Source organism: Ornithorhynchus anatinus, chromosome 13 (assembly GCF_004115215.2).
Source record: "Ornithorhynchus anatinus isolate Pmale09 chromosome 13, mOrnAna1.pri.v4, whole genome shotgun sequence".
NCBI lineage: Eukaryota > Metazoa > Chordata > Mammalia > Monotremata > Ornithorhynchidae > Ornithorhynchus > Ornithorhynchus anatinus.
This window is the reverse complement of record NC_041740.1, coordinates 39,186,670-39,212,427: the sequence shown is the minus strand read 5'-3', so window position 1 is coordinate 39,212,427 and position 25,758 is coordinate 39,186,670. Positions and strand designations below refer to the sequence as shown.

Below are 25,758 nucleotides of genomic sequence, written 5' to 3'. Positions count from 1 at the left end.
AGCGAGGATAATGCTATTTGCTGATGACGACGCTATGCGTTAAGCGCTGACTACGTGCCAGACACTGTGCTGAGCGCCGGGGAGGACAGGCGCAGATCGGGTCGGACCCAGTCCCTGCTCCGTGCGGGGCTCACGGTCTGGATCCCCATTTTTCAGAGGAGCGAAGCGACTTGCCCCAGGTCCGGGGCGGGGATTGGAACCCCCGACCTCCTGACTCCCAGGCCCAGGCTCCGGCCCCTATGCCTGCTGCTTACTACGTGTCAAGAGCCGTTCGAAGCGGCGGGGTCGATCCAAACTGATCGGGTCGGCCACGGTCCCCGGCCCCCGGGGGCCTCGCGGTCTCGGTACGGAGCTCTGGACACGTAGGGGTTCAATAAAGGCTATTTACGGATCGCTCGCTCGCCCCCCCGGGGTGAAGTGGTCTCTCCGGGTCCACCCCGGCCCGTCCTCGGCCCCGGGTCGCAGCGGGGCCGACGGTCAGCGGCGGCGGGGCGGCGAATGGGACTCCCCGGCGGCTCCCTTTGGCGCCCGTCCCTTTCCCGCTGCCATCCTGTCCCCACCGGAGCCATAGCACCGGATGTCTCGGCCCCGCTCCTCTCCCCGGCGGCGGCAGCCGAGAAACGTGTGGGTCGCCTCTTCCCGCTTCTTCGGCGGGGGGGGGGGGGCGGGGCGGGGCGGCCGGGGTCCCCTCCATCCCGGCGCCCACTCTCCGCTCCAGGCGCCGCTGCCCCCTGCGCTCCACGCAGGACAAACCAGCCGGAGCCCGGTTCCCAGCCTGGGTTTATTGAGGAGCCGAAGCCAGTGTACAGCCGGTGAGCGGGGACGGCGGGGAGGGGCCCGGCCCCCAGAGTGAGGGGAGATGAGGGGGGCGGGGGGGGCGGCAGAGAGCCGACGGGGCCGTGAGCCACCTCCCCCCGGCGCCCCCCGGCCCCGGCGACGTGGCCGGGGGAGAGGGCGGACTCCCGGGCCGGAGCGGGGGAGGAGAGGGTCCCCTCTGGAGGAAGCGGCACACGGGCCTCAGGGCAGTCTGGGGACGGGGACGGAACCGGACCTCCGAAAGGCCGGCCCGGCCCCCGGTCGAGGGGCCGGGGGAGGCGATTTGGGCGGGCCCGGGACGGCCCCCGTGGCTAGCGCCGCCGCGTAGAATCCAAACGTGAATAAAAAACACCCACGGGGCCCCGGCCGGCCCCGCTCGGGCCGGTGGGGGGACTGACGGGGAGGGGCGAGGCCGGCGGTAGCCCGGGCCCTCTCCGTGCCCTCCCACCGCCACCTCCCCTGCGAGACGGTGGCCGGCAGACCGGGAGGGCCGGGACGGGGCTACTGGGAGGAGGAGCGCGGTGCGGAGGGGTCGGGGGGGTCGGCCGGCGACGGGGCGGCCTGCGGGTGCGGCTCTTCGGCCTCCAGGAGGTCGTCGCCGTAGTACTCGGCCTGGAGGTACTGCCAAAGGCGCAGGTTCCCGTCCCACTGCGGCGGGAGGGGAGGGGGAGAACGGACCGGACCGGTCGGCGCGACGGGGCGAGAGGACGGAGCGGGGGAAGGGACCCCCTCCGCCAGCCCCCCGGCCCTCCGCCCCCCGCCGGCCCCCTCACCGAGCTGCTGACGATCTTCTCCTCGTACGGGTGCCAGCTGACGTCCCGCACGCAGGCCCTGTGGTCGGTCAGCTTCTTCACGATGCGGCCGCTGAGGAGGTCGTACACTGCGGGGCCGGGGGGGGGCGACGGGGCCGGGCCCCGGGTTGAGCCGCGAGGGTCCCCCGCCCTCCGGGTCCCCCCGGGACGGCCTCCTCCCCGACGACCCCGAACCCGTCCGCGCCGGGGCGGGGGAGGGACCGGAGGGGAAGGGCCCCCCCCCGGCTCCGGCCCCCCCTTACCGACCACTTTGCCCGTGGAGCACCCGCTGTAGATGTAGCGTTGGCCCGTGCTGTGGGCCGGGGAGAAGCGGCAGCGGATGAGGGTGTGCAGGACGCCGTGGCCTCGGTAGGTCATCAGAGAGCTGTCCCCCGGCAGTTTCTGCTTGCGCCAGGCTGGGCGGGCACCCCGAGGGCACGGGTCAGGGAAGCCCCTCCCGCCCCGGCCGCCGCCCACCTAGGCCCGAGGGCGGCCGGCTCCGCCCGGGCCCCCGCGGCCCCCCACCTGGCCAGGTCCGCCCGGTGCCAGGGTGCGCCCGACCCCCTCATCCCAACCCCTCTCCCTTCGGGAAAGAAAGCAGGGGCTGGGACTCCCCCTTCAAACCCAGCGGGTCCTCCCCACCTTCAGAGCCCTCCTCCTCGGGCACTCCCCGCCACCTCTAATAACGCTGACAACTGTGGGATCTGTTACTACGCGACGAGCGCCGTACTGAGCGCCGGGGTAGGTACGAGGAACCGGGTCCCGCCGGGGGCCCGCGTTCTCAGCAGGAGGAAAGCACGGGGGCCGAATCCCCGTTTCGCAGACGAGGCAACCGAGGCCCAGCGGCGTTCGGCGGCTGGTCCGAGGTCACGCGGCGGAGCCGCCCCCCACCCCCCCGCCCTCCTCCCCCTCACCTTTCTTGGGCACCTGCTGCCAGCGGTAATCCCAGTTCTGCTGCGTGGCGGCCTGGCGGGAGGCCTCCATCCCCTCGCGGCCCGAGAATCGCCGGATGTCCCAGAGCTTGATGGTCTGGTCCTTGGAGTTGGAGATGAGGTACCGGGCGTCGCCCTGCCCCGCAGATACGGACGCTGGCGTCGGGCCGGGCCCGTCGGCGGGAGCCCCCGTCCCCTTACGGCCGGCCGCCTGTCCGCCCCGGGCCCTGCCGCCTGCTCCCTTGGGCTGAGCAGCCGGGCCGCCCGGCGAGCCTTCTTTCTCGAGGACCGGACGGGCCTCGGCCGGCTGTGCCCGCTCTGGGGACACCATCCCCGTCCCGATCCTTCCCAATCCCCACCTTGCTATCGATGAAGGTGATGCCGTCCTGGTGCCCGGCCAGCGCGCCCACGGGCTTGGGGTCGTCCTCCCGCATGGTGCGGCGGTCCCACACCTTGCAGATGGCGTCGTCCCCGCCCGAGAACAGGATGTGGGAGCTCGTGTCAGCGAAGGCCACGGCGTTCACGTCGTCCTCGTGGGACTCGATCTGGGGGAGCGGGGCAGGGGAACCGGGTCAGCCCGCCCGGGGCCGGAGGGGAGGGAGGGGAGCGGAGGGGGGCCCGGCGGCGGGTACCTGCAGGGTGCGGCGGTTCTGCTCCCGGTCGAAGACGTAGAGGCAGCCGTCGTTGGCCCTGAGGGAGGAGCAGGAGGTGGGCGACGAGCGGCATTGGCGGAATTAGAATAATTACGGTGAATCGACCAACGGGGCGCGTATAAGGGAGTGACATTTATTAAGCGCTTACTAAGCGCCGGGACGGATACGAGCCGATTGGGTTGGGCGTAGCCCCTGGCCCACCTGGGGCTCCCAGTCTTATCCCCATTTTGAGCGACGTGGCACTCAGTGATGCGTTCTTACTAACAATAATAACGGTATCTGTTAAGCACTTACTACGGTCCAGGCGCCGTATTAAGCACCTGTACAAGTGCTTACAAGCACTTACAAGAGTACAAGCAAATCAGGTTGGACCCAGTCCGGATCCCACACGGGGCTCACGCTCTTAATCCCCATTTTACAGATGAGGGAACTGAGGCCCAGAGACGTGACACTCGTCCCAGGTCACGCAGCAGGCAAGTGGCGGAGCTGGGATGACAACTCGGGTCCTTCTGACGCCCAGAACTGGGCTCTGTCCACTAGGCCACGCTGCTTCTCTGGCTCGCCCAAGGCCGGACGGTGCAGATAAAGCCCGTCCGCGGTTTGTGCTGGGTCGAAGGGAGGACGCCCACCCTTCCCGCGGCGGCCGCCCGGCCCGCGAGCGAACGCCCCGCCGCTCACTGGGGCCTGCACCTGGGAGGTCTCGGAGACCCTTCTCGGGGCACCGCGTACGGGAGGGGGTCCTACGGCGCGACGCCGACCGTGGGGGTCCCTCGGGGCCCGCCCCGCTGGTCTGCCCCGGCCCACGGCCCCCGCGGGGCACTCACCCTCCGAGGACCTCCCGCCCGTCCGAGGAGACGGCGATGGAGAAGACGGCAAACCGCCGCTCGTCGGGCCTGGGGGAAGGAGAGAAAGGGAGCGAGCGGGAGACGCTCTTCCTCCTCCTCCTCCTCCTCCAGCCCGACTGCCACGGCAAGGCTCTGCGCCCCGATTCGGGGGAAACTGAAGCTCCCACAAGGTCTCACTGAAGGGACGAGAACCCAGGGGTCCTGCCGCTTGCCAGACCGCCCCCCTCACACCCGCTCAACTCCTTCGTTCTCTTTTCGGGGCCGCGTTCCGGGGGCAGGGGGGGGGGGGGGGGGTACCTCAACCGGCCCCGAAAGGCGACCCCACCTCGCCCCCGTAGCGCCAAGGGGCAGGGAGCTACCTCAGGTCCAGGGCAGTATGGGTGTCTCCTTCTCCGTAGATGTTGCAGATGTGAACTGGGAGAGGCAGAGGGGGACAGAGTCGGCCGGGAGTGAAGCCGGGGGGACGGGAGGCGGGAAAGGACAGGGCGGGGGTCGGAGCGCCGACCCCGGGGGGGCCGGGGATAGCAGCGGGGAGGATCGGGAGGGACGTTTGCGGGCCCGGGGTGCGGGGGCGTGGAGGAGACGCACTGTAGTCAGACCAGCTGGAGTACAGGAAGTTGTTTCCGTCGGGGGTGAAGGCCACATCCAAGACGCTCCAGCCCACGTCCCGGGCCTTGATGCTCTTGAACTTGCGGAAGCGGCCGTAGCGGCAGTCATAGAGCCGGATGGTCTGGTCTGGGGCCGGGGGGTGAAGAGGGGGGGGGGGGCACGGATCGCCAGGGGGACGGGGACACCCTTCACCTCACCTCCCGCCCCGCCCCGCGACGCGACCACCCCCTGACGGCAGAGACCCCCTTGGGGCCGCGCCCTCCCCGGGTGCAGAGGGGCATCCGGGGAGCCGCGGTCCTCCCTGGGACGCCGGGAGACGGTGAGCTCCCGGCGGGCGGGCCGGCAGCCCGGCTTTCACTTCTTTCGGTCGGGCTCCCCCGCGCCCGGTCCCGTGCTCGGCCCACGGGGGGCTCGGGCGCCGGCCTGCCGCTCCCCGTCCCGATACCTTGGCAGGCCGACATGAAGATCTGCCCGTCCTCGCTGTAGATGCCGCAGAAAGCCTTCTGGTTGAAGGAGTCCGTGAAGCCCAGGTGGTTGGGCAGGAAACTGGAAGAGAAAGGGGCGAGGGGAGGATGGGGCGGGGCGAGGTCGGCTACAGACCGCAGCTGGGGCGGGGGTCCCACGCCACCCTCTTTTGCCCCCTCTCGGATTCCCCGTGGGATCCCTGTCCCTCCCTCTCTCCCCGCCTTCCACCCGTGGGACCGGAGAGGGGTCTCTCCGGAATGACTCCCCCCCCCGCTTTCAAAGCCTTATTGCCCGTCTCCTCCAAGAGGCCTTCCCTGATTCCACCCCCCTTTCCTCTTCTCCCACTCCCTTCGGTGTCACCCCGACTCGCTCCCTCTCTTCGTCCCCCCTCCCAGCCCCACGGCACGTATCCGTCACTCACTGACTGACATTCACGTCTGTCTCCCCCTCTAGACCGCAAGCCCGTCGGGGGCAAGGGAACGCGTCCGTTCCCGGTTAGAGCGCAGCCTCCTAAGCGCCGAGTACGGCGCTCGGCACGCGGTGGGCGCTCACTAAATGGGACCGACCGAACGAGAGAACCCCGGGGCCCCCTCCCCGCCGTACTCACTGAGACACGACCCTGGACCGCTCTCCGGGGGAGAAGCCGCCATGGTGGCAGAGACCCCGCTCCCTCTGCGGAGAGGGGGCGGGAGTGAAGCCCCCCACCCCCGGGGCCGACCCTCCCCGGCCTCCCACCCCCTCCGGGCGCCCCCGCGAGGAGTCCCAGGGATCAACCCGGCAGAGACGGAGTCTCGCCCCGAAGGGCTGGAGTCGGGGTGTCCGGCGGCGCCCCCCGGCCCGCGTCCGGCGGCCCGTCCGCCCCCTTCCCCGGGGGTCGTCCTGCGGGATGCCCCGCCGGCGGGGCGGCCTACCTGCTGGAGCAAGCGGGGGAAGCTGCGCTCTCGGGCGGCCCGCCTCGGTCCCAGACACCCCGTGGCCAGCTCCACCTGGGTCTTGATTTCGTTGCGCTCCAGGTCCCGCGTGTCAGGGGTCGGGTCAACTGCGGCCGCGGGAGCAGACCGTCCCCGCCACCCCCGGCCGGGATCCCGTCAGCGCCGCCGGCGGCCGGCGCCGGGCCCGAGACGGGGGACGCGGGTCGCGGGGCCCCCTTCCCTCCCGCCCCCGAGACCCGCTCCCCCCTACGCTCCTCGAGGGCGGGGATCGCGCCCGTCCGCATCTCCGCTCCTCTCCCGAGGGCTCGGAGCGGCGCTCGGCGAATGGCGCCGCCGGACGGACCGGGCCCCGGGTCCCGCGGCCCCGAGCTCCGTCGGGGGGCTTGGCCGTCCCGCCCCCCCCCCCCCCAGTACCCGGAGGATTGTAGCGGTCCCCGAGGCGTCCTTCCCAGGCGCTGTCGTTATCCTCGTCCGAGTCGGAGAGCGTCTGGATGAGCTGCAGGCTGGCCGCGCCGCCCCCCTGCACCAGCCTCACCTGACCCCTGGCGAGAGAGGCCGGGGTGACCGGCCGGCACCGGGGACGGCCCGGGACGGCTCCCGGCCCGCGGCCCGTCCCTTCCCGGGCCTTCCCGCGGGCGGAGGTGAAGGCGTCGAACGCGACGCGTCCCCTCGGGGCCGTCACGCCCCTCCGCCCGCCGTCCTTCCCGCCGTCGCCGGCCGACGCCGGGTTGGGTCCCGACTCCTCTTGCGCGGATGATCCGGTGCCCTCGGGGGCGTGGATTTCGACGGTCGCGATTCCCCCCCGCCCTCCGTTCTTCGGCAGCCCTCGCCCACCGGTCTCCCCCTGGGACCGGCCCGTGGGCCCGTCGACGGGCGGGGACGGTCTCGGGGGCCGAACCGTCCGTGGCGAGCGCTCGGGTCCAGTGCCCTGCACGTAGTAGGCGCTCGATAAACGCTATCGGGTGGATGCTTGCTCACTGGGGGATGGGAGGGCCCACCGGCCGCCCCTCCAACCCCCGCGAGCCCCGGGTGCAAATCCTGCGCTCCGCCACCCGTCTTCCGTGCGACCTGGGGCTCCTCGGGGGCTTCTTCCGCGGAAGGGGGGCGGGGCCTCGGATCCGACCCGACCCGTCCGTGTGGCCTCCACCCCGGTGCTCAGTACGTCGCCCGGCCGGGGGTGGGGGGGGGGCTGTGGGGGAGGGGCCGAGCGCTGCAAAACGGCACGCTGGTTAGCGCCGCTCCGGCGGGTCGGAGGGGAGCGAGGGTCCCCCGAGGGGAGGGCGCCGGGGCGGAGTTTACCTGCGGAGGAGATAGGCCAGTACCTGGGCCAGATCCACATCTTCATCCTCCTCTTCCTCCTCCTGGCCGCGGGGCAGGCCCTCCGAGGGATCTCCGGCCCCTGACCCTGCGCTGCTGCTCCGCGACCCCATCTTCGGGTCACAGCATCCTCCGGGCCTCGACGGGACCCGCTCCCGTCGCTCTCTCCGCTCGGACCGGGCCCGGGGTCGGCGGGGGTCGCGGACTCCTCGGAGGACGCCTCCCCCGCCCCCGCCCCGGACGATGCCCTCTGACCCCGGGAGGACCCCGGCCCCCCTCCCCCCTCCCCGCCAATCGGCGGCCTGGGGATCGCCCGGCCGATGCTCCGCGGCGACGGAGCCCCCGGGGCCTGCCCCGCGCCCACCAATCAGAGGGCCGGACCCGGACGCGGGCCCCGCCCCCTCCCCGACATCCACCAATCAGCTTCCTCTCGCCGATTCTTGCCCGCCCATTTGACCGATCGGGTCTCTTTGGAGGGGGGCGGACGACGGAGGGCCTCCCCCCCCCCGCGACGCCCTCCTTACCCACCAATCGCAGCTCCCTCCAGCCCGGCCGGGAGGAGCGGCAGCCAATGGGGTTGGATTGCGGTTTAACACCGCGTCCCCCCCTCCCCCACGCACACTTACGCCGCCTGACGCCCACGTGGTGCTCCTGGCGCGCGACGGGGGGGGGGAGTAGTAAGCCCCGCCCACTGACGTCAGCGGTGTTATTTTTTTTTGGCCCCAGCGCGCACGCGCGCCCCCCCTCCCGCCGAGCAGCCGCGCCGCGAGGCCTTGTTTACGACCCCGGGGGCGGCCGGCCTGCCCGTCACGCGCCCGGCTCCACCCACCTGTGACGTCACGAGGCCCGCCGCGAGGGCGCGTGACGGGATGACGGACGGGGGGCGGGGCCTAGCCGAGTCCTCTCTTCCGATTGGTTAAGGGGGGAAAAGGAGGGAGGGAGGGAATCGCTCAATCCCGGCTGGGGATTGGGTAACGACCGGGGTTGCTGATTGGCTACCGACAAAACGGTCCCAGTTTAGGGTCAGAATTTCATTCATTCATTCACTCATTCATTCATTCGTTCGTTCGTTCATTCATTCATTCGTATTTATTGAGCGTTTACTATGTGCAGAGCACCGTACTAAGCGCTTGGAATGGACAAGACAAGCACAAGAACAGCTTTCCGTCGGCCTCGGTGCTACTTGTTGAGCGCCTACTACATGCACAGCACCTACTCTGTGCAGACCGTTCTCCTAAACTGCCCCAAACTTTGCAGACGCCCCCTGGTGTTTCTCTGCCCCATGTAATAATAATAATAATGTTGGTATTAAGCGCTTATTAGGTGCAGAGCACTGTTCTAAGCGCTGGGGGAGATCCAGGGTCATCAAGTTGTCCCACGTGAGGCTCCCAGTCTTCATCCCCATTTTACAGATGAGGGAACTGAGGCCCAGAGAAGTGAAGTGACTTGCCCACCGTCACACAGCTGACAAGTGGCAGGGGCGGGATTCGAACCCATGACCTCTGGCTCCCAAGCCTGTGCTCTTTCCACTGAGCCACGCTGCTTCCATGTGGCACAGGGGCTCTGTCCAACCTGATTAACTTATGATTATGATGATATTTCCTAAGTGCTTACTACGTGCCAGGCACTGTACCGACCGCTTAGAACGGTGCTTGGGACATAGTAAGCACTTAATGAGCAGCGGCTTAGCCGAAAGAGGCCGGGCTTGGGGGGCAGAGGTCGTGGGTTCTAATCCCGGCTCCGCCACTTGTCAGCAGGGTGGCCTTGGGCAAGTCACTTCACTTCTCTGGGCCTCAGTGACCTCATCTGGAAAATGGGGATGAAGACTGTGAGTCCTACGTGGGACAATCTCATTACCTTGTATAATAATAATAATAATAATGGCATTTGTTAAGCACTTAGTATGTGCAAAGCACTGTTCTGAGCGCTGGGGTAGATACAGGGTAATCAGGTTGTCCCACGTGGGACTCACAGTCTTCATCCCCATTGTACAGATGGGGTCACTGAGGCACAGAGAAGTTAAGTGACTTGCTCCAAGTCACCAAGCTGACAAGTGGCTGAGCCAGGATTTGAACCCATGACCAGTGACCCCCAAGCCCGGGCTCTTTCCGCTGAGCCACCCTGCTTCTCTACCCCAGCGCTTAGAACAGTGCTTTGCACCTAGTAAGCGCTTAGCAGATGCCATAATTATTATTATTATTATTATTACCCAAGCGCTAAATACAGCGCTCTGCACACTGGAAGCTCTCAGTAAATATGAATGAATGAATGAACAGTGCGGGGCACAGAGTAAGCACTTAACAAGTACCATTATAATAATAATTATTATTTAGTCCCCCGCAGTCCGGTCCCACCTCGTTCCTCGGGCTTTATATGTGTGTGTGGGGGGGGGGGGGTCCCCCAACAGTCCCGCCCTTCGGAATCTCCCTCCCTCCCTTTGCACCCCGTCGTTTGTAGACGGCCCCCGGGCCCGGGCATTCCTCCCCCTCTAACCGCCCCTGAGGTCCGGGCCGGGACCCCGGTCTCTCTCCGCCGGGTTAACGTGTAACCGGGCCGCGGGGCCAAGGCCGGGCTCTGCCACGTTCCTGGAGTCCGGGGCGAAGTCTCCCCTTCCTCCATGCCCGACCTGCTGAGCCAACAAGCCCGGATCTAGGGCAGGGGGGAGATCCCCTGGGGGTGGGACACCGGGAGACCCCGGGGATTGGGGTTCAGGGTGCGGGGAAGGTCCCGCAGGTCGGGCCGGATCCTTTTCCTCCCCCGGGGTATCGCTCTGCCTCTGGGACGGAGCCCCCCGCCGACCTTCCCAACCACAGGAGCTTGTCCTCAAGACTGAGGTCGTGTGGGCGGGAAATGTGTCCGTTTGTTGTTGAAGGGTGCCGCACGGTAATCATGATAATAATGGTATTTGTAAAGTGCTTACTATGTGCCAAGCACTGAACTAAGTGGGAACAAGCAAAGCGGGGTGGACGCAGTCCCCGTCCCCCACCGGGCTCGCGGTCTCAATCCCCATTTTGCAGATGAGGGAACCGAGGCCCGGAGAAGTGAAGCGACTCGCCCGAGGTCACACAGCGGACCAGGGGAGGAGCCAGGATTAGAACCCATGTCCATAAACGAGCTCCATAAATGCATCTGAATGAGCCAATGAAGGAAGGAGCCGACTCCAGCTCGAGTGTCCCCCGGGGGTCTCCCCGGCCCCCGCGGTGTTCCCCGCTTTGAGCAGGCAGCCGCCCCTCACCCTATCCGCAAAGGGGGTGCGAGGGAAGAGCATCCCCAGGATCGCAGGGTCCCCTCTTCACGTCAAAGAATTGGGGGAAGTTCTTCCCGTTGTCCTACCCCAGTGCATTCTCCTCTAGCGCCTTCCCGCCAACCGTCTTATCTGCACACGCATTAAGGCCGTTCTAAACCCTCCGCTCCCCATGCTCTCCCTTGGGCTAAATATGGTCAAGTTGATTATTTCAAGGGTCGGATTAGACTTCTGCCTCCCGCAAGCTCCATCCGGATCTCCGTCGGAGGGCAGGCAACACCAAGAAGGGGGCAGAAAACTCAGAGATAATAATAATAACGATAATGTTGGTATTTGTTAAGCGCTTACTATGTGCAGAGCGCTGCTCTAAGCGCTGGGGGAGATACAGGGTCATCAGGTTGTCCTCCGTGGGGCTCCCAGTCTTCATCCCATTTGACAGACGAGGGAACTGAGGCACAGCGAAGTGAATTGGCTTGCCTAAAGTCACACAGCTGACAAGTGGCGGAGCGGGATTAGAACCCACAACCTCTGACTCACGAGCCCGGGCTTTTTCCACTGAGCCACGCTGCTTCTCTACATACTCTATGTACTTATGTACATATTTGTGATTTATTTAATTTTTGTAATTTATTTGTTTATTCATATTAATGTCTGCTTCCCCCCAAACTATAAAAGATCATTGTGTGTGCTTATTATTAGATTGTATTCCCCCTAAGCGCCTAGTAGGGTGCTCGGAACACAGTAAGCGCTCAATAAATACGATCGAATAAATGAATATGTACCTATTTATTATTTTTATTTGATTAACGATGTGCATATACCTATAATTCTATTTATTGATATCGATGCTGTTGATGCCCGTCTACTTGTTTTGATTGGTTTGGTGGTCTGTCTCCCCCCCTTCTAGACCGTGAGCCCGTTGCTGGGTAGGGCTTGTCTCTATCTGCTGTCCAACTGTACTTTCCAAGCGTTTAGTACAGTGCCCTGCGCACAGGTCAAGCGCTCAGTAAATACGACTGAACGAACAAATAAATGAATTTAAAAAAGCATCCTGTCCGATTTCCCAGAGTCGTTTTCCACCGACACTAGACCGCTTTTCTCCGAGCACGACGGTAGGTAGAGAGCTCGAGGCGAGAGATGCTTGCCAAGAAGGAGAGCAGCAGCCAGGACGGAAATTTCGCGCATGGAACCAACTCCGTTCCCTCCACCGTCCGGGGCCCGAGATCACGTAGCTCACGGCCGCCTCGATCCCACATCCTAAACCTTGGTAGCAGTGACTGTATTTATTGAGCGTCGCCGGGCTCCCGGGACCGTGCCAAGCTCTTGGGAAAGTCCAAAAGAAGCATGAGAGGCCCGCTCAGGCTTTCACGGGGTGACCAAAGTAAACATTCTTTGCAAATAATCACAACACGTTAACCGGATGTCCATTTAATAAGAAGAAGAAGAATGTGGGTATTTGTTAAGCGCTTACTACGTGCGGAGCGCTGTTCTAAGCGTTGGGGGAGATGCAGGGTGATCAGGTTGTCCCTCGTGAGGCTCACGGTCTCAATCCCCATTTGACAGATGAGATAACTGAGGCACAGAGAAGTGAAGCGACTTGCCCACGGTCACACAGAATATACACAGCTACACGAATGCCCAGTATAACAGCGATCGTATTTAGTGGGGGCCTCACAGCCTGAGAGGGAGAATGAATATTTTATCCCCATTTTACAGATGGGTAAACTGAGCTACAGAGAAGTTAAAGCCCAAGGACCCACAGCACATAAGTGGTTGGAGCCTAGACAAGAACACTAACTCTCAGTCCTATATTTAGCTGGGCTCTACATGTAGTAAACGCTCAATCGATACGACTGATAAATTGATTTTTTTTTTTTCCACTGAGGCTATGCGCTTAGTACAGGACTCTGCACGTGATTAGAACAGTGCTTGGCACATAGTAAGCGCTTAACGAATACCATCATTATTATTATAAGAACTTGATAAATAGATAATAGGAGAAGCAGCACGGCTCAGTGGCAAGAGCCTGGGCTTGGGAATCAGAGGTCATGGGTTCAAATCCCAACTCCTCCACTTGTCAGCTGGGTGACTGTGGGCAAGTCACTTCACTTCTCTGGGCCTCAGTTCCCTCATCTGTAAAATGGGGATTAACTGTAAGCCTCAGGTGGGACAACCGGATGACCCTGTATCTTCCCCAGCGCTTAGAACAGTGCTCTGCACATAGTAAGTGCTTAACAAATACCAACATTATTATTATTATAAATATGACCGATGGATTGACTGATTTTTTTTTTTTTTTACTGAGGCTATGCCTGTGAGCCCATCATTGGGCAGGGCTTGTCTCTATCTGTGCCCAACTGTACATTCCAAGCGACCAGTACAGTGCTCTGCACATAGCAAGCGCTCAATAGATACTATAGAATGAATATGCCATCTCGGGTCTGTGGCAGATGTATACTTTTCCTGGTATAGATGAATGGGCAGAACCAGGCCAAGCCTCGCAAACATCGACCGAGACAAGGGACGAGCGCTTAGCACAGTAAACCCTCGATGGATTGACGGCCTTTTGTAGACCTCGTTGGCCTTCTTGATCTTACATTCCCTCACGGGGAAATTTCACCGTCTTCCAAGACCAGAGATGGTGGACCCTAAGAGACCCCCATCTCCTTGCAGTCCATCGGTTTCATCTCTGCTGCATCCTCTCATTTTCCATCCTCTACATTCCTCCATGACCAGCAGCGGGGCACAGGGGATAGAGCCCGGGCCTGGGAGCCAGAAAGTCATGGGTTCTAATCCCGCCTCTGCCACTCGTCTGCTGCGGGACCTCGGGCAAGTCGCTACCCTTCCCTGGGCCTCGGTTACCTCGTCTGTAAAGTGAGGATTGAGAGTGTGAGCACCGGGTGGGACGGGGCCGTGTCCAACCTCATTAGCCGGTATCCACCCCAGCGCTCAAGCCTCCTGGAGCATAGTAAGCGCCTAACAGACACCACCATTATTATTATTATTACCACCGTCGTTCCCCCCGGGGGTCCAGGTGTGTGTGGAGAGCTACCTCGGGGTCCGTAAATGTTCCATTCCTGCTTGGGCAACCTGGGATCCTGCTTGCTTTTCTCTAACCCGGGGACCAAACTACCGAGGGTTGCAGCCTGCGGCCCCCTCTGACCCTTGGATCCCTCTGTCGGGCCTCTAGAACATGAAGTCGTCGCGGGCGGGAGACGTCGCTACCAACTCCGTCGTCGGGTGCTCTCCCAAGCGCTTAGTTCGGTGCTCCGCCCAGGGTAACGCACAATGAACACCACCGATCGATTGATTTTTTTCCGCCCCGCAGGTCCGTAGCCGACTGGCTGGTAGGCGGGTCATCGGTCAGTCTCGTGATGAACGTTCATTCTGTCCCCTCCGCCCAGAGCCCGCAATTCCACTGAAATGGAGGATTGGAGGGGCAGAGTACAAGGTCGGAACCAAACGGCCCGAAAGCGTCTCGGCCAAGAAAGAAGCCTTCCTCTGGGGGAAGGTCAGAGCCGTGGCCGACGAGGAGAAGCCCAACTAAGACACCCAGACAGACCAGACGACCGGGAACGCGAGGGTTTCACCTGAGGATAGAGAGGCCGCTCTTTCTCCCCTCCGTCCTGCCTCTCCTCCCGGCTCTCGCCCGATCTTTCCTCTTTTTCTCGTCATGTTGTCATTTGTCTCTAAATCAGCCTTTTTTTTTTCAAATGGCATTTTATGGTATCCACCCCAGCGCTTAGGAGAGTGGTCGGCACGTAGTAAAGCCCTTAACAAATGCCAGGGTTGTCGTTATTCCATAATTCCCTCACCCTGCCCAGCACCAGGATGGCAGAGGCGAAGACGGCGGTGATGGTAGCCAGACTTTTGATAATAATAAGAACTATAGTATTCGTTAAGCGCTTACTATGTGCCAAGCACTGTTATTTCATCGCATTCGGGGTCTCTCTCCCCGTTTCTGGGTCTTTCCTGACTGGAAATGTGGCTGAGGGTGGAAGCCCTTGGGAATTCTCTTGTTCCTGCGGGGGATCTTCTCCTTTCCTCCCCTCCGAGCCCCCCTACCCCTTCCTACTGGGCAGCAGCACTAAGGAGCCACGGGGTTCTCCGAGAGCCACCTCTGTGTCCAATCCACCATCAGGGCAACGGTGCAGGGAACAAGGAGCCCGGGGCCGGAATCGACTAGTTCTGCCACCTGCCTGCTGCGTGACCCCAAGGCTAAGTCACTTCCCTTCTCTGAACCTCAGTTTCCTCATCTGTAAAACGGGGGCTTGATACTTATTTTCCCCCTCGCTTTGACCTTGAAGGAAACAGGGACTGCGTTCAGCTTGAATCTACCCCAGCGTTTAGTACAGTGCTTTACAAGTAGAGTAATCCAAAGTTGGTATTATTAGGTCACGGCCAGTGCTTGGCACAGAGTAAGCGCTTAACCGGTACCGTTATTCCTATTAGGTCAAGGCCTGTTGATTGATAGAGGCGAGAAGGGTAGTTGAGAAGTCACTGGGTGTAAACAGAGTCAGAGCCCGCTATTTGACGGAAGGAGCGGGCGCGGATGAGACCTCTCAAGGGTTCAGTACAGTGCTTTGCACACAGTAAGGGCTCGATAAATATGACCGAATGAAGGAACTCTCGACGAGGGTCAGGGAGGGGTTCCCTGAAGTGGAGACTCGGGTGGGAACAACACCGAAATGTGGCCCAGCCCACCCTGTCCCCAAGATTCTTTCCCCCATCCCGGGTCCCCCCGAACCCCGGGGCCGGAGGGACCCTCAGGGGACCCGTCTTCTTGGCTACGACGGACTGCTGAGAGGAAGGGTGTGATCACGGGATGGCTGCGTGCCCCGTTTCCACCCCCGGAGATGGTCACGCTTATTGAGAAAGAGCAATAAAGTCGAAACTGAGGAGACTGGAAAGAGCACGGGACCGGTAGGAAGAAGACCAGAGTTCAAGTCTCAGCTTACCAGCCCGAGTGACCTAGGGCACTCATTCACCCCTCTGGGTCGGTTTCCACAGCTGTAAAAGGGGGATGAGATAAATTACGAGTCCCGAGGCGGACAGTGTCTCGTGAACTCCCGTCTCCCTGGGGACATGACCCGCGCTTAATAAATGCCGTAATTAATTAAAGGAGGGTTCAGTCCCGAGCGCTGTTTGGGCCGCGGGGCCGCCGGCGGGAGCCGGTTTGGAGGAGTGATTAGAAGTCGGAGTCAGGGCTCACCTCCGCCTCCTCGGGCTTTATACTCCCCCCAGGGTGCTGTCGACCCCCTGAGAGGGAAGGGAACTAGTCTTAGAACGAAAACAGGGATCCTCCCGCCGACCGACGGGACCAAAAGGGCAAGAGAGCCAGACGGTCCCGTTGGATGCTCGGTGACATGCTGGGAGACGGGGACAGAGGGAGGCACTGGGGAATTGGGGGTGAGCGAGATGGGCAGCCGCTCCCTCAGCGGCGACCCCGCCCCCCTCACCCCACCCCTGCCAGCCACTGAGGCACGAGGAGCCAGGCCAGGGGCCGGGAAGCAAAACCACACCAAGACGCCACGTAAAACGGACGAGTACCTCTTATTGTCGAGTCGCCGGCCAGGCGTCCCCCTCTCCCCTCCCTTCCTCCCGTCCCCACCTCCCCCCAGGCCGCCCCCGGCTCACATCCGGCGCACCCGGTCCTCCAGGGCCTCCAGCTCGGCCAGCACCTCGCGGGGCAGGTCCCGGTTGACCTGCTCGCTGAGGTACCGGCGGACGTCCCGCACCTCCTGCTGCCAGAACTCCCGCGGCAGCGAGAAGAGCTCATCCACGTCGACGGGCCCCAGGCCCTGCAGGTTCAGGGCGCCGTCCCGGGGCACCAGGCCCACGGCCGTCTCGCGGGCGCTCTCCTCGCCCTCCAGGCGCCGGCAGATCCACTCCAGCACGCGGGCGTTCTCCCCGAAGCCCGGCCACAGGAAGCGGCCCTCCGCGTCCCGCCGGAACCAGTTGACGTGGAAGATGCGGGGGAGCCGGGCCCCCCGCCGCCCCTCCATGCTCAGCCAGTGCTCCAGGTAGCGCCCGAAGTTGTAGCCGAAGAAGGGCCGCATGGCGAAGGGGTCGTGCATGATGGTCTTCCCTGGGGGAGGGGTCGGGGGTCTCGTTGGCAGGGGAATGGGGGGGATGAGGGGGTCGTGGGGGCGGCCCCGGGGGACGAGGCCTGGGGGATGGGCCGACCGGAAGGGGTTTGGAGGCGAGGGCTCGGGCCAGGCCCTACGTCATTTTGGGCCGTGCAGGGGGCTGGGCGAGGGGGCCGGGGCCGGGCCGGGGACTCACCTTTGTGCTCCGCTGCAGCGGTGGACTCGGAACGCATGGCACTGCCCACGAAGACGCCGTGGCGCCAATTGAAGGCCTCGTACACCAGGGGCACCCCTGGGGAGTCAAGCGGCCCCGTCACGGCCCGCCCCTCCGAGCCCCTCGCTGCCCACCCTCCTCTCTCGCCCCAGTCCCTGCCCTTTCCCCTGGGGGTAGATGCCATCATGGAACCGGACTTCCCATCCTAGCCAAAGTGCCCTCCCCCAGGGTCGGGGAGGGCCCCCCACCTCGCGCCCAACCCGGATGCAGTTCCCCGATACGTCTCGAGACTCACCTTTGGGCCTGCGGCCCCCGAAGATGATGGCGTCGATGGGGACCCCCTCGGGAGCCTCCCAGGCAGGGTCGATGATTGGGCACTGACGGGCCGGGGCACAGAAACGGGAATTGGGGTGGGCGCAGGGCTCCTTGTCACCTGCCGCCAGGAGGGAGGGAGAGACGGACAGACAGACAGGCGGCGTCACCCTGGCTCCCACCGCCATTCTGCAACCCCCGCCCCTCGGCCAGAAGTCAAACGGGTCCCACAGGCGAGCGCTGGGCCCGACCGGTGGAGGTCCGGGGTCACGTCATCTCTGTGTGCCTCAGTTTCTACATTCCCCAAGGATGCTTGGTGAGTCGGGTTGGGAAGCAGGGATCCATTTTAAGACAGAGAGAAGCAGCGTGGCCAAGTGGATGAACCAAGAGCCTGGGAGTCAAAGGGCCCGGGGGTCTAAGCCCGGCTCCACCGTGGGACCTGGGGCAAGTCACTTCACCTCCCTGGCCCTCAGTTCCCTCATCTGGAAAATGGGGGTTAAGAATGTGAGACCCATGTGGCTGTGTCCAAGCCGCCTAGTTTGGACCTACTTCAGCGTTCAGTACAGTGCCTTTCACGTAGTAACAAATACCAGAAAACCAACCAGGGAAGACTAATGGGCCTCGGGGAGATTCTTCCAGCTTCGACCGGAGCCCCGACGGGAGGGTCGAGCCCGGTTCGGTGGTCAGAGCGGCTGAGACAAGCAGGCGACTGAGAGAGGGGCCAGCGGGGTGGGAGGGCGGGTATAATGGAGGGATTGGGAACTGCCCGCGTGGGAAAATCCAAAGACGCCGGGATGATCACGGCTCGGCAGGAAGGCCGAGAGACTTAATGACTGCGTTTGAGGCAATGAACGGTTATTATCCAGGCCGGGACTGGGGCCCGGCCGGGCTGACCTCTCGGGGAGGGGGAGACAGCCCAACTCGGAGGAGGAGGCCCCGGAACCGCGGCGGGGGCTGCCGGCCGCCTCCTCGCCCCTCACCGGGTTTCCAGGGCCTGCCGAGCCAGGAGGTGACGGTGACCCCGGGGGTCAGGGGCTGGTCGATGCCCTCCCAGTAGACCCCGCCGTCGCTGGTCTCCGCCACGTTGGTGAAGAGCGTGTTGCGGCTGATGGTGGCCATGGCGTTGGGGTTGGTGGTGGCCGAGGTGCCGGGGGCCACGCCGAAGAAGCCGTTCTCGGGGTTGATGGCGCGGAGGCGGCCTGGGCGGAGGAGGGGGCGGGACGTGAGCCGGCCAGGCCGGGAGGAGGGAGCTTTGGCTCCGTCCGGGGCCGGGGGGAAGGGAGAGGCCGGGGCAGCGGGAAGACGCCGTTCCCGGAGGGGAGAGTCGATGGGCGGGCACCCCCGAAAACCACGGGAACCCCAGGGGTCCAGCGGGGATCTATCTTAGGACTAATGGATTTCGCGGGGAATTTCCGACCGGATCCCGGCTGGAGCCCTGGGTCACTTCTGGAAAACCGAGGGTGGGCCGGGAATGGGCCCCGGAGGAGAAATCCGTCCGGCTCTCTCCCGTCGCCACTTCGGCCACCTGGGAACCCCTCCCCCCTCGACTCCCAGCAATTATGTACACATCCTTAAACTCCACGGCTTCCTCCTGCTTGTGATTTACTTCGGCAACCTCTCCACCCCGCTCCGACCATTCATTCGTTCGTTCAGTCGTATCTATTGAGCGTTTACTGTGTGCAAGGCACCGTTGGAAGCGCTTGGGAGAGTACAGTCCAACAACAGACACGTTCCGTGCCCGCAACGAGTCGATCGTAAACTCCTCGAGGGCGGGCAACTTACAGTGTGGGCAGGGAACGTTTCCGTTTATTGTTGTAATGTACTCCCCCGGGCGGTTCTAATCCTGGCTCCTTCTCTTGAGTGCTGTGTGACCTTGGTCAAGTCACTTGACTTCTCTGCTTCTCGGTTCCCTCATCGGTAAAAGGGGAATTAAGACGGTGAGCGCTACGTGGGACAGGGACCGTGTCCAACGCGATTATCTTGTATCTACCCCGGTGCTCAGAACGGTGCCTGGCCCACAGTAAGCGCTTAAACAAATACCTTAATTATTATTACGAGTAGTCGTAGCGATACAGTGCTCTGCACAGGGTAAGTGCTCGATAAATAGGATTGACCGATTGGCCGACTGCGACTCTTCCAAGAGCTCAGTCCAGTGCTCTGCACAGAGTGAGCGCGCAGTAAATACTGCCCGACTGGGTGATTGGGAAGGAGGGACCGTGGGCTTAGGTGAGGGCACTGGGCCCCTCTCGCTCTCCGACCGTCATCGTCGAACTGCATCCAGGCGATGTCGTCGCCCACGCACTCCACCTTCCAGCCGGGCAGCGCCGGGCGCATCATGGCCAGGTTGGTCTTGCCGCAGGCGCTGGGAAAGGCGGCGGCCACGTAGCGCTTCTTCCCCGCGGGGCTGGTGATGCCCAGGATCTGGGGGGCGGTGAGGGGGCAGTCAGGGCCACTACCAGGCTTTGGGACAGGAAGGGGAAGGGGATGTGCCCTGGAAACGGCTGTGGGAGGGCGGGGAGGGAGGGGGGCAGGGGCTGGGCCCTGGGCGATGATCATTATTATTACGGTATTCGTTAAGCGCTTACCATGTGCCAGGCACTATTCTAAGCGCGGGGGTAGTTACAAGGTAATCGGGTTGTCCCACGTGAGGCTCACGGTCTTATTCCCCCTTTTACGGATGAGGTAACCGAGGCACGGAGAAGTGAGTGCTTCTCGGCTAGTGGGACGGGGAAGGGGGAGGAGGGGCAGGGGCTGGGCCCTGGACTACGGGGGTGGGGAGAAGGAGGAGGGGACGGGCCCAGGGCTGGGAATTCCCCCGGCCCAGGTGTTTACCGGGAAGTCTGTTCCGAGAACCGCCCCACCTCCCGGTGCCACGCCACAGGTGCCGCGGGCCGGGCGGCCGCGTGGCCCCGCCGGGGGCCCGCCCCGGGTCCCGCCCTCACCAGCATGTGCTCGGCCAGCCAGCCCTCGTCGCGGGCCAGCCGGGAAGCGATGCGCAGCGCGAAGCACTTCTTGCCCAGCAGGGAGTTACCGCCGTAGCCGCTGCCGAAGGAGACGATCTCCCGCCGGTCCGGCACGTGCCCGATGAGGGTCTTCTCGGGGTTGCACGGCCACTGGTTCACCAGCTCCCCTGGGCGGAGGGAGCGGGTCACGGGGGGGTCTCCGCCGCGGAGCCTCGGCGGGGCGGAGGGCGGGGGCCGGGCTCACCTTCCAGGGGCAGCGGCCGTCCCACCGAGTGCAGGCATTTGACGAAGGGGCCGTCGCCGAGGGCTCGCAGCACGGGGTCCCCGAGGCGGGTCATGATGCGCATGCTGGCCACCACGTAGGGCGAGTCCGTGAGCTGCACCCCGACGCGGGACAGCGGCGAGCCCACCGGGCCCATGCTGAACGGGAGCACGTACATGGTGCGGCCTGCGGGGAGGGCGGCCGGCCGGGGTCAGGGGTCGGCCGGTGGGGGCTGGCCTCGGGGGGCCTCCGGCTCCCCTCCCCCCGCCCCCCGGGGTCCCGCCGGGGTTACCCCTCATGCAGCCGGGGAATCTCTCGTCCAGGGCTCTCTGGAACTCGGCCGGGGACATCCAGTTGCCCAGCTGCCCCCGGGCGCCGTCCACGGGGATGGGTACCGTGTCCCGCTGGGATTCGGTCACTATCACGGTCCTGCTCTCCACTCGGGCCACATCTTTGGGGTCCGTGCGGGCCAGCCAGCTGGGGGAGGGACGGGGCGGCTCAGGGCCCGGAGGGCGGGAGACCCCCAGATCCCCTCCCCGCGCGGTACAAACACACCGGAACTCATCTTCCACCGGGCCCTGGCCCACGGCACCCTTTTCCCCCGTCTCCCCACCCCGGCCAGCTTCCCCCGGGATCCGCGGCGTGGCCTAGAGGCCAGAGCCCGGGCCAGGCTGTCGGAAGGACCTGGGTTCTAACCCCGGCTCCACCACTTGTCTGCTGGGTGACCGTGGGCAAGTCACTTCACTTCTCTGAACCTCAGTTACCTCATCTGCCAAGGTAACAGATGAGGGAAGCGCTTAGTACAGTGCTCGGCACAGAGTAAGCGCTCGATAAATACGACCGAGTGAACGTAAAGTGGGGATTAAGACGGCGAGCCCCATGGGGGACAGGGACTGCGTCCAACCCAATTGGCGTGTGTCCACTCCAGCGCTTAATATAGCGCTCGGCACACAGTAGGCGCTTAAATTTATTAATTTATTAAGCCCTTAACCGCATTTATCATTGTTATTCTCTGGGCTTCGGTTGCCTCGTCTGTAAAATGGGGATTAAGAGCGTCAGCCCCCTGTGGGACAGGGACTGTGTCCATCCCGATTAATTTATATCTACCTCGGTGCTTAGAGTAGCCGTGAAGGGGAAATGACTCGACGGCACTCGATAATAGTAATGATACCTCAGGGCTTAGAACAGAGGTTGGCGCATAGTAAGCGCTTAGATGCCCCAATAATTAATAATAATAATTACTGCTGGTCTCGCTCACTGGCTGGTCCCACTAAATCAGAAATCGGGTGGTCTCGGTTAAGGGTCCAAGCGCACGGGCACCCACCCCTTGCCCTCCTCCACTCCCCCTCGCCCTGTTCTTGCCCCCCACCCGCCGCCCCGGCCAACCCGAGGACTCACCAGTTGTCATACTTGGGGAGGCGGCGGACGAGGCCTTGGCTCTCCAGCAGAGCCAGCGTGGCCGCATTCTCGGCCTCGCTCCCGTCACAGATGTGAATCCCCTCCGGCTGGCACAGACGGGCACTGCGCTCCACAAAGTCCCGAACGCCGCCGGGCAGCCGGCCCAGGTCGCCGCTGACCACCCGGAGAGCATGAGTGCCCCGGCTTGGGACGCCGCCCCAGGGGCACAGTCCACGCCAGCGCAGCCTGAGGGGGAGGAGGGGGCAGTGAGTGGGTGGGCAGTGGGACCGGGGGGTTGGCTACGTGGTCGGTCGGTCAGTCAGTCGTCTTTATTGAGCGCTTCCTGCTGACAGAGCACTGGGCTAAGCGTTTGGGAGAGGACAAAGGAACAATAAAGAGACACGTTTCCTGCCCGCAACAAACTGACCGTACAGTGTGGGGCGACACGCGGGCGGTCACGGAGCCGTTTAGGCTGTGGGCGGCGGACCGGAGGGTGGGGCTCGGGCTTTGCGGTGGAAGGACGTAGGCCTTGTGACCTCCCCTGGGAAGCGGGCAGCCAAGGAAGTAGGCCGGACGGTCAGCGATGGCCCTCCAGAGCCAGAATAATAATAATAATGATAATAATGTTGGTATTTGTTAAGCGCTTACTCTGTGCAGAGCACTGTTCTAAGCACTGGGGTAGATACAGGGTCATCAGGTTGTCCCGGGGGAGGCTCCCGGTTAATCCCCATTTTACAGATGAGGGAACCGAGGCACAGAGAAGCTAAGTGACTTGCCCGCAGTCACACAGCTGAGGAGTGGCGGGGCCGGCATTCGAACCCATGACCTCTGACTCCCAAGCCCGGGCTCTTTCCACTGAGCCGCGCTGCCTAGGAGCAGGCCCGCATGAGACGCGGCGTGGCTCAGTGGGTAGAGCACGGGGCTGGGAGTCAGAAGGTCCTGGGGTCTAACCCCAGCTCTGCCACTCGCCTGCTGTGTGACCTCAGGTAAGTCACTTCACTTCCCCGAGCCTCCTCTGTAAAATGGGGATTGAGACCGTGAACCCCACGTCGGACGGGGACCGTGTCCAACCCCATTTGTTCGTACCCACCCCAGCGCTTGGTACGGCGCCTGGCACGCAGTAACCGCTTAACAAATGCCATCGCCATTATTATTAGGTGAGGGCCCCGCGGAAGCCCGTCCGAGTCCCACGTGAGATCCCGGGCGGAGAGACGCGGGTGCCCACGTGGAAGCGTGTCCGGGTCCCATGGGGGATCGGAAGCGGGAGTCCGTGGGCGTCCGTGTGGAAACACGTCTGAGGCCCGCGTGGAAGTTCACCGACGCCCCTGTGGAAGCACGTCTGAGTCCCGTGTAGGATCCCGTGCGGAAGTATGCACGTAGACGCCCGTGTAGACGGATGTCTGAGCGCCTGGGCCCGTAGGAGCGAGCGTCCCCGCAGCCTCGGCGTCCGTAGCCGGCACGTGGGGCAGGTCTCTCCCCGGACTCCGCGGCAGGAGGGGGGCGGGTGAGGGGGAGGAGAAGCAGGGCCCCCGTTCTCCGCCCTCCTGGACTCCAGGCCCTGGGCTCTATCGGCTCCCGGGGCGGAGGGGGGAGAAAGCACGGCCTCATTGGCTGAGCCCAGCGGGAGCAGGGGGGGAGAGCAAAGGCCGGTCTGGGCCACCCCCAACCCCCTCCCGGGAAGCAGGTGATCCGGCTTTTTCCGATTCTCCCCGTGGGGTCCACCCCCGCCCCGGGAGCCCGGGCTGGAGGGTGGAGGAACAGCTGGCGAACGGAGGAAAACAGCCGAGGACGTGCCCCCCCCGGCCCGAATCACCTCCTGCTTGTTCTGCCCGGGCAGTCGGAGCGGCCGGGACTGACCCGAGCAGGATCAAACCCCTGGGGCGCAGCAGGGCAGGGGGAGGGCAGGCGGGATGGGAGACTCGGGTCTGGGCAACGGGGCCATCCCGCCCGCTCCCAGGCCCGCGCCGCGGCCGGCTCCGGGGCGGGCAAGGCCCCGCCCGCTAAAATGGGACAGAGGGGCAACGCGGCCTCGGGTTTAAAGCACGGACCCGGGACAGGGGAGGACCCGGGTCCCGATCCCGGCTCCGCCACTTGTCTGCAGTGAGACCTCGGGCAAGTCACTTCACTTCCCCGTGCCTCGGTTCCCTCCTCTGACAAATGGGGGATTAAGAGCGCGAGCCCCACGTGGGGCAGGAACTGGGACTGGCCTGATCGGCTTGTATCTACCCCAGCGTTCCGAACGGTTCCTGGCCCTTAAACACCCTCATCAGTCATCATTCTCACGGTCTCCAGCCTTCTGGGTTTCTCCTTCCCCGGGTGCTCAGAACGGTGCCCGGCATATAGTAAGCGCTTAACTGGCACCATTTAAACGACTTCTCCGTGCCTCGGTCGCCTCATCTGTAAAATGGGGGTTGAGACCGTGAGCCCCACGCGGGGCGGGAACCGTGACCGACCCGATCTGCCTGTTTCCACCCCGGCGGCTCCGTACGGTGCCCGGCACACCGTAAGCGCTTGACGAACACCATCGCTATCAGTTAAACGTCACTCTTTCTTGTCGTACTGTACTTTCCCAAGCAGTCAGTGCGGTGCTCCGCACACAGCGAGCGCTCAGTAAATGCGATTGCATGATTTTTTTGAAAAAAAGAAGAGGAGCCCGGGCTCAGAGGGATGGGAAGGAGGAGATGGCGGGGGGCACTGTTTTGGGGAGGGGGCTCTGATGAGATGCCACCTCTCCGTCCATCCCTTCCCGGAGGCCGACCACCCCGGGGATGACCACGATGGTATCTGTTGAGCGCTCGCTCTGTGCCAAGCTCCGTTCTAAGCGCTGGAGAGAGGAGTCTTCAGGGGAAGAGGTGAAGGCTGAGTAGATCGGGGGGGGACCGGGGGGGGCGGGGGGCTCGGGGGCGGGGGGTCTGGGAGGAAGGGACCTGGGGACACTCTGTCCCCCCGCACTCCCGGGTCTCTCCGGCCGGGCCCGGGGAAGATGGGGAGGGAGGAGGGGATGGGGGGCTGTTTATCCCCCGGGACCCCCCGAAGGGGGAGGAGGAGTCTCATCTTGGGGGGGGGGCCGGGCCGGGGTGGGGGGGGGCGGCAGGGAAACACCGAGAGCCTGAGCGAGGGCCCGGGGGGAGAGGAAGTTAGGGGCAGGCACGGAGTCACGTGGCGGAGAAGCCCCCAGCCCCCGGCACCGAGCGGGGGCGGCCGACGGCCGGGAGGACCGCCTGGAGGAGGAGGAGGAGGAGGAGGAGGAGGAAGGAAGAGAGTCGGGGGAAAGGAGGGACGGAGGGTCGGGCCGGTCCCGCTCACTCACCGCAGGGCGGGGCGGTAGCAGGCGGCCATGGGGCCCAGGCGGTGCCCGCGGGCAGGGCAGGGCAGGGCAGGAGCGGGCCCCGGGCGAGGAGGGCAGCGGCGGCAGGATGGCCGGGAGGAGGCGGGAGGCGCTTAATAAGGAGGCGGGGAGGGGGCGGGCCGGACGGGGAGGGGACGGATCGCCCCGCCCCCCGCCCCTTACCTGGACGCCCCCGGCCTTCGCCCCCAGAGCCCGGCACCGCTCCCGGGACCCCCCGGGACCCTCCCATCCCCTATCCCTCCCCCGGTCCCAATCTCCTCCCCTGGGAGGCTCCACGACCGGCCCCGTCCCCTCCCCCAGGACCTTTCCATCCCCCGTACCTCCCCCAGACCCAATTCCGGCCCCATGACCGGTCCTCGGACCCCCCCGGGACCGTCCCATCCCCTGTACCTCCCCCAGACCCAATTCCCTCCCCCCGGGCCGCCCCATGACCGGTCCTCGGACCCCCCCCCCCCCCCCCCGGACCGTCCCATCCCCTGTACCTCCCCCAGTCCCAATTCCCTCCCCCGGGCGGCCGACGACCGGCCCCCGGCCCCGCCCCAGGCCTTCCCCCTCCCCGCCCTCCGC

At 64.2% G+C, this 25,758-nt stretch overlaps 2 protein-coding genes across 3 annotated transcripts; both read right to left on the bottom strand.

Moving 5' to 3' along the window:
• Window positions 1-763: 763 nt before the first annotated feature.
• On the bottom strand, window positions 764-7,602 carry DCAF11 (DDB1 and CUL4 associated factor 11). Of its 2 annotated transcripts, none has more exons than XM_029077902.1 (14): window positions 7,343-7,602; window positions 6,458-6,585; window positions 6,023-6,150; window positions 5,719-5,783; window positions 5,092-5,192; window positions 4,626-4,772; window positions 4,397-4,451; window positions 4,017-4,085; window positions 3,172-3,229; window positions 2,899-3,084; window positions 2,522-2,675; window positions 1,871-2,023; window positions 1,590-1,696; window positions 764-1,464 (listed from the first exon to the last, which is right to left on the bottom strand). In XM_029077902.1, the coding sequence occupies exons 1-14, from the start codon at window positions 7,471-7,473 to the stop codon at window positions 1,318-1,320; spliced, it is 1,629 nt and encodes a 542-aa protein (XP_028933735.1). In that variant the 5' UTR covers window positions 7,474-7,602; the 3' UTR covers window positions 764-1,317. The 2 variants fall into 2 exon arrangements, with proteins under 2 accessions (XP_028933735.1, XP_028933736.1); XM_029077903.2 differs by having other exon boundaries at window positions 7,366-7,490.
• Window positions 7,603-16,237: 8,635 nt separating this feature from the next.
• Window positions 16,238-25,248, bottom strand: PCK2 (phosphoenolpyruvate carboxykinase 2, mitochondrial). Its single transcript, XM_029078048.2, has 10 exons — window positions 25,153-25,248; window positions 21,843-22,088; window positions 20,737-20,921; window positions 20,427-20,630; window positions 20,162-20,349; window positions 19,478-19,640; window positions 18,200-18,418; window positions 17,203-17,340; window positions 16,890-16,985; window positions 16,238-16,692 (listed from the first exon to the last, which is right to left on the bottom strand). The coding sequence occupies exons 1-10, from the start codon at window positions 25,179-25,181 to the stop codon at window positions 16,238-16,240; spliced, it is 1,923 nt and encodes a 640-aa protein (XP_028933881.1). The 5' UTR covers window positions 25,182-25,248.
• Between the last annotated feature and the right edge of the window lie 510 nt (window positions 25,249-25,758).

What these genes read in the sequence shown, in the direction of transcription:
- PCK2 (XM_029078048.2), bottom strand. Translation starts at nt 25,181, where the DNA reads ATGGCCGCCTGCTACCGCCCCGCCCTGCG. An exon ending in ATTCCCCGGCTGCATGAGGG is followed by an intron (nt 20,631 to 20,736) that starts GTAACCCCGGCG and finishes CCCTCCCCGCAG; the next exon opens with GCCGCACCATGTACGTGCTC. An exon ending in ACGGCCGCTGCCCCTGGAAG is followed by an intron (nt 20,350 to 20,426) that starts GTGAGCCCGGCC and finishes CCCTCCGCCCAG; the next exon opens with GGGAGCTGGTGAACCAGTGG.
- DCAF11 (XM_029077902.1), bottom strand. Translation starts at nt 7,473, where the DNA reads ATGGGGTCGCGGAGCAGCAGCGCAGGGTCAGGGGCCGGAGATCCCTCG. An exon ending in TCCCCCGCTTGCTCCAGCAG is followed by an intron (nt 5,784 to 6,022) that starts GTAGGCCGCCCC and finishes CCCTCTCCGCAG; the next exon opens with AGGGAGCGGGGTCTCTGCCA. An exon ending in AGAACCGCCGCACCCTGCAG is followed by an intron (nt 3,085 to 3,171) that starts GTACCCGCCGCC and finishes CCGCTCCCCCAG; the next exon opens with ATCGAGTCCCACGAGGACGA.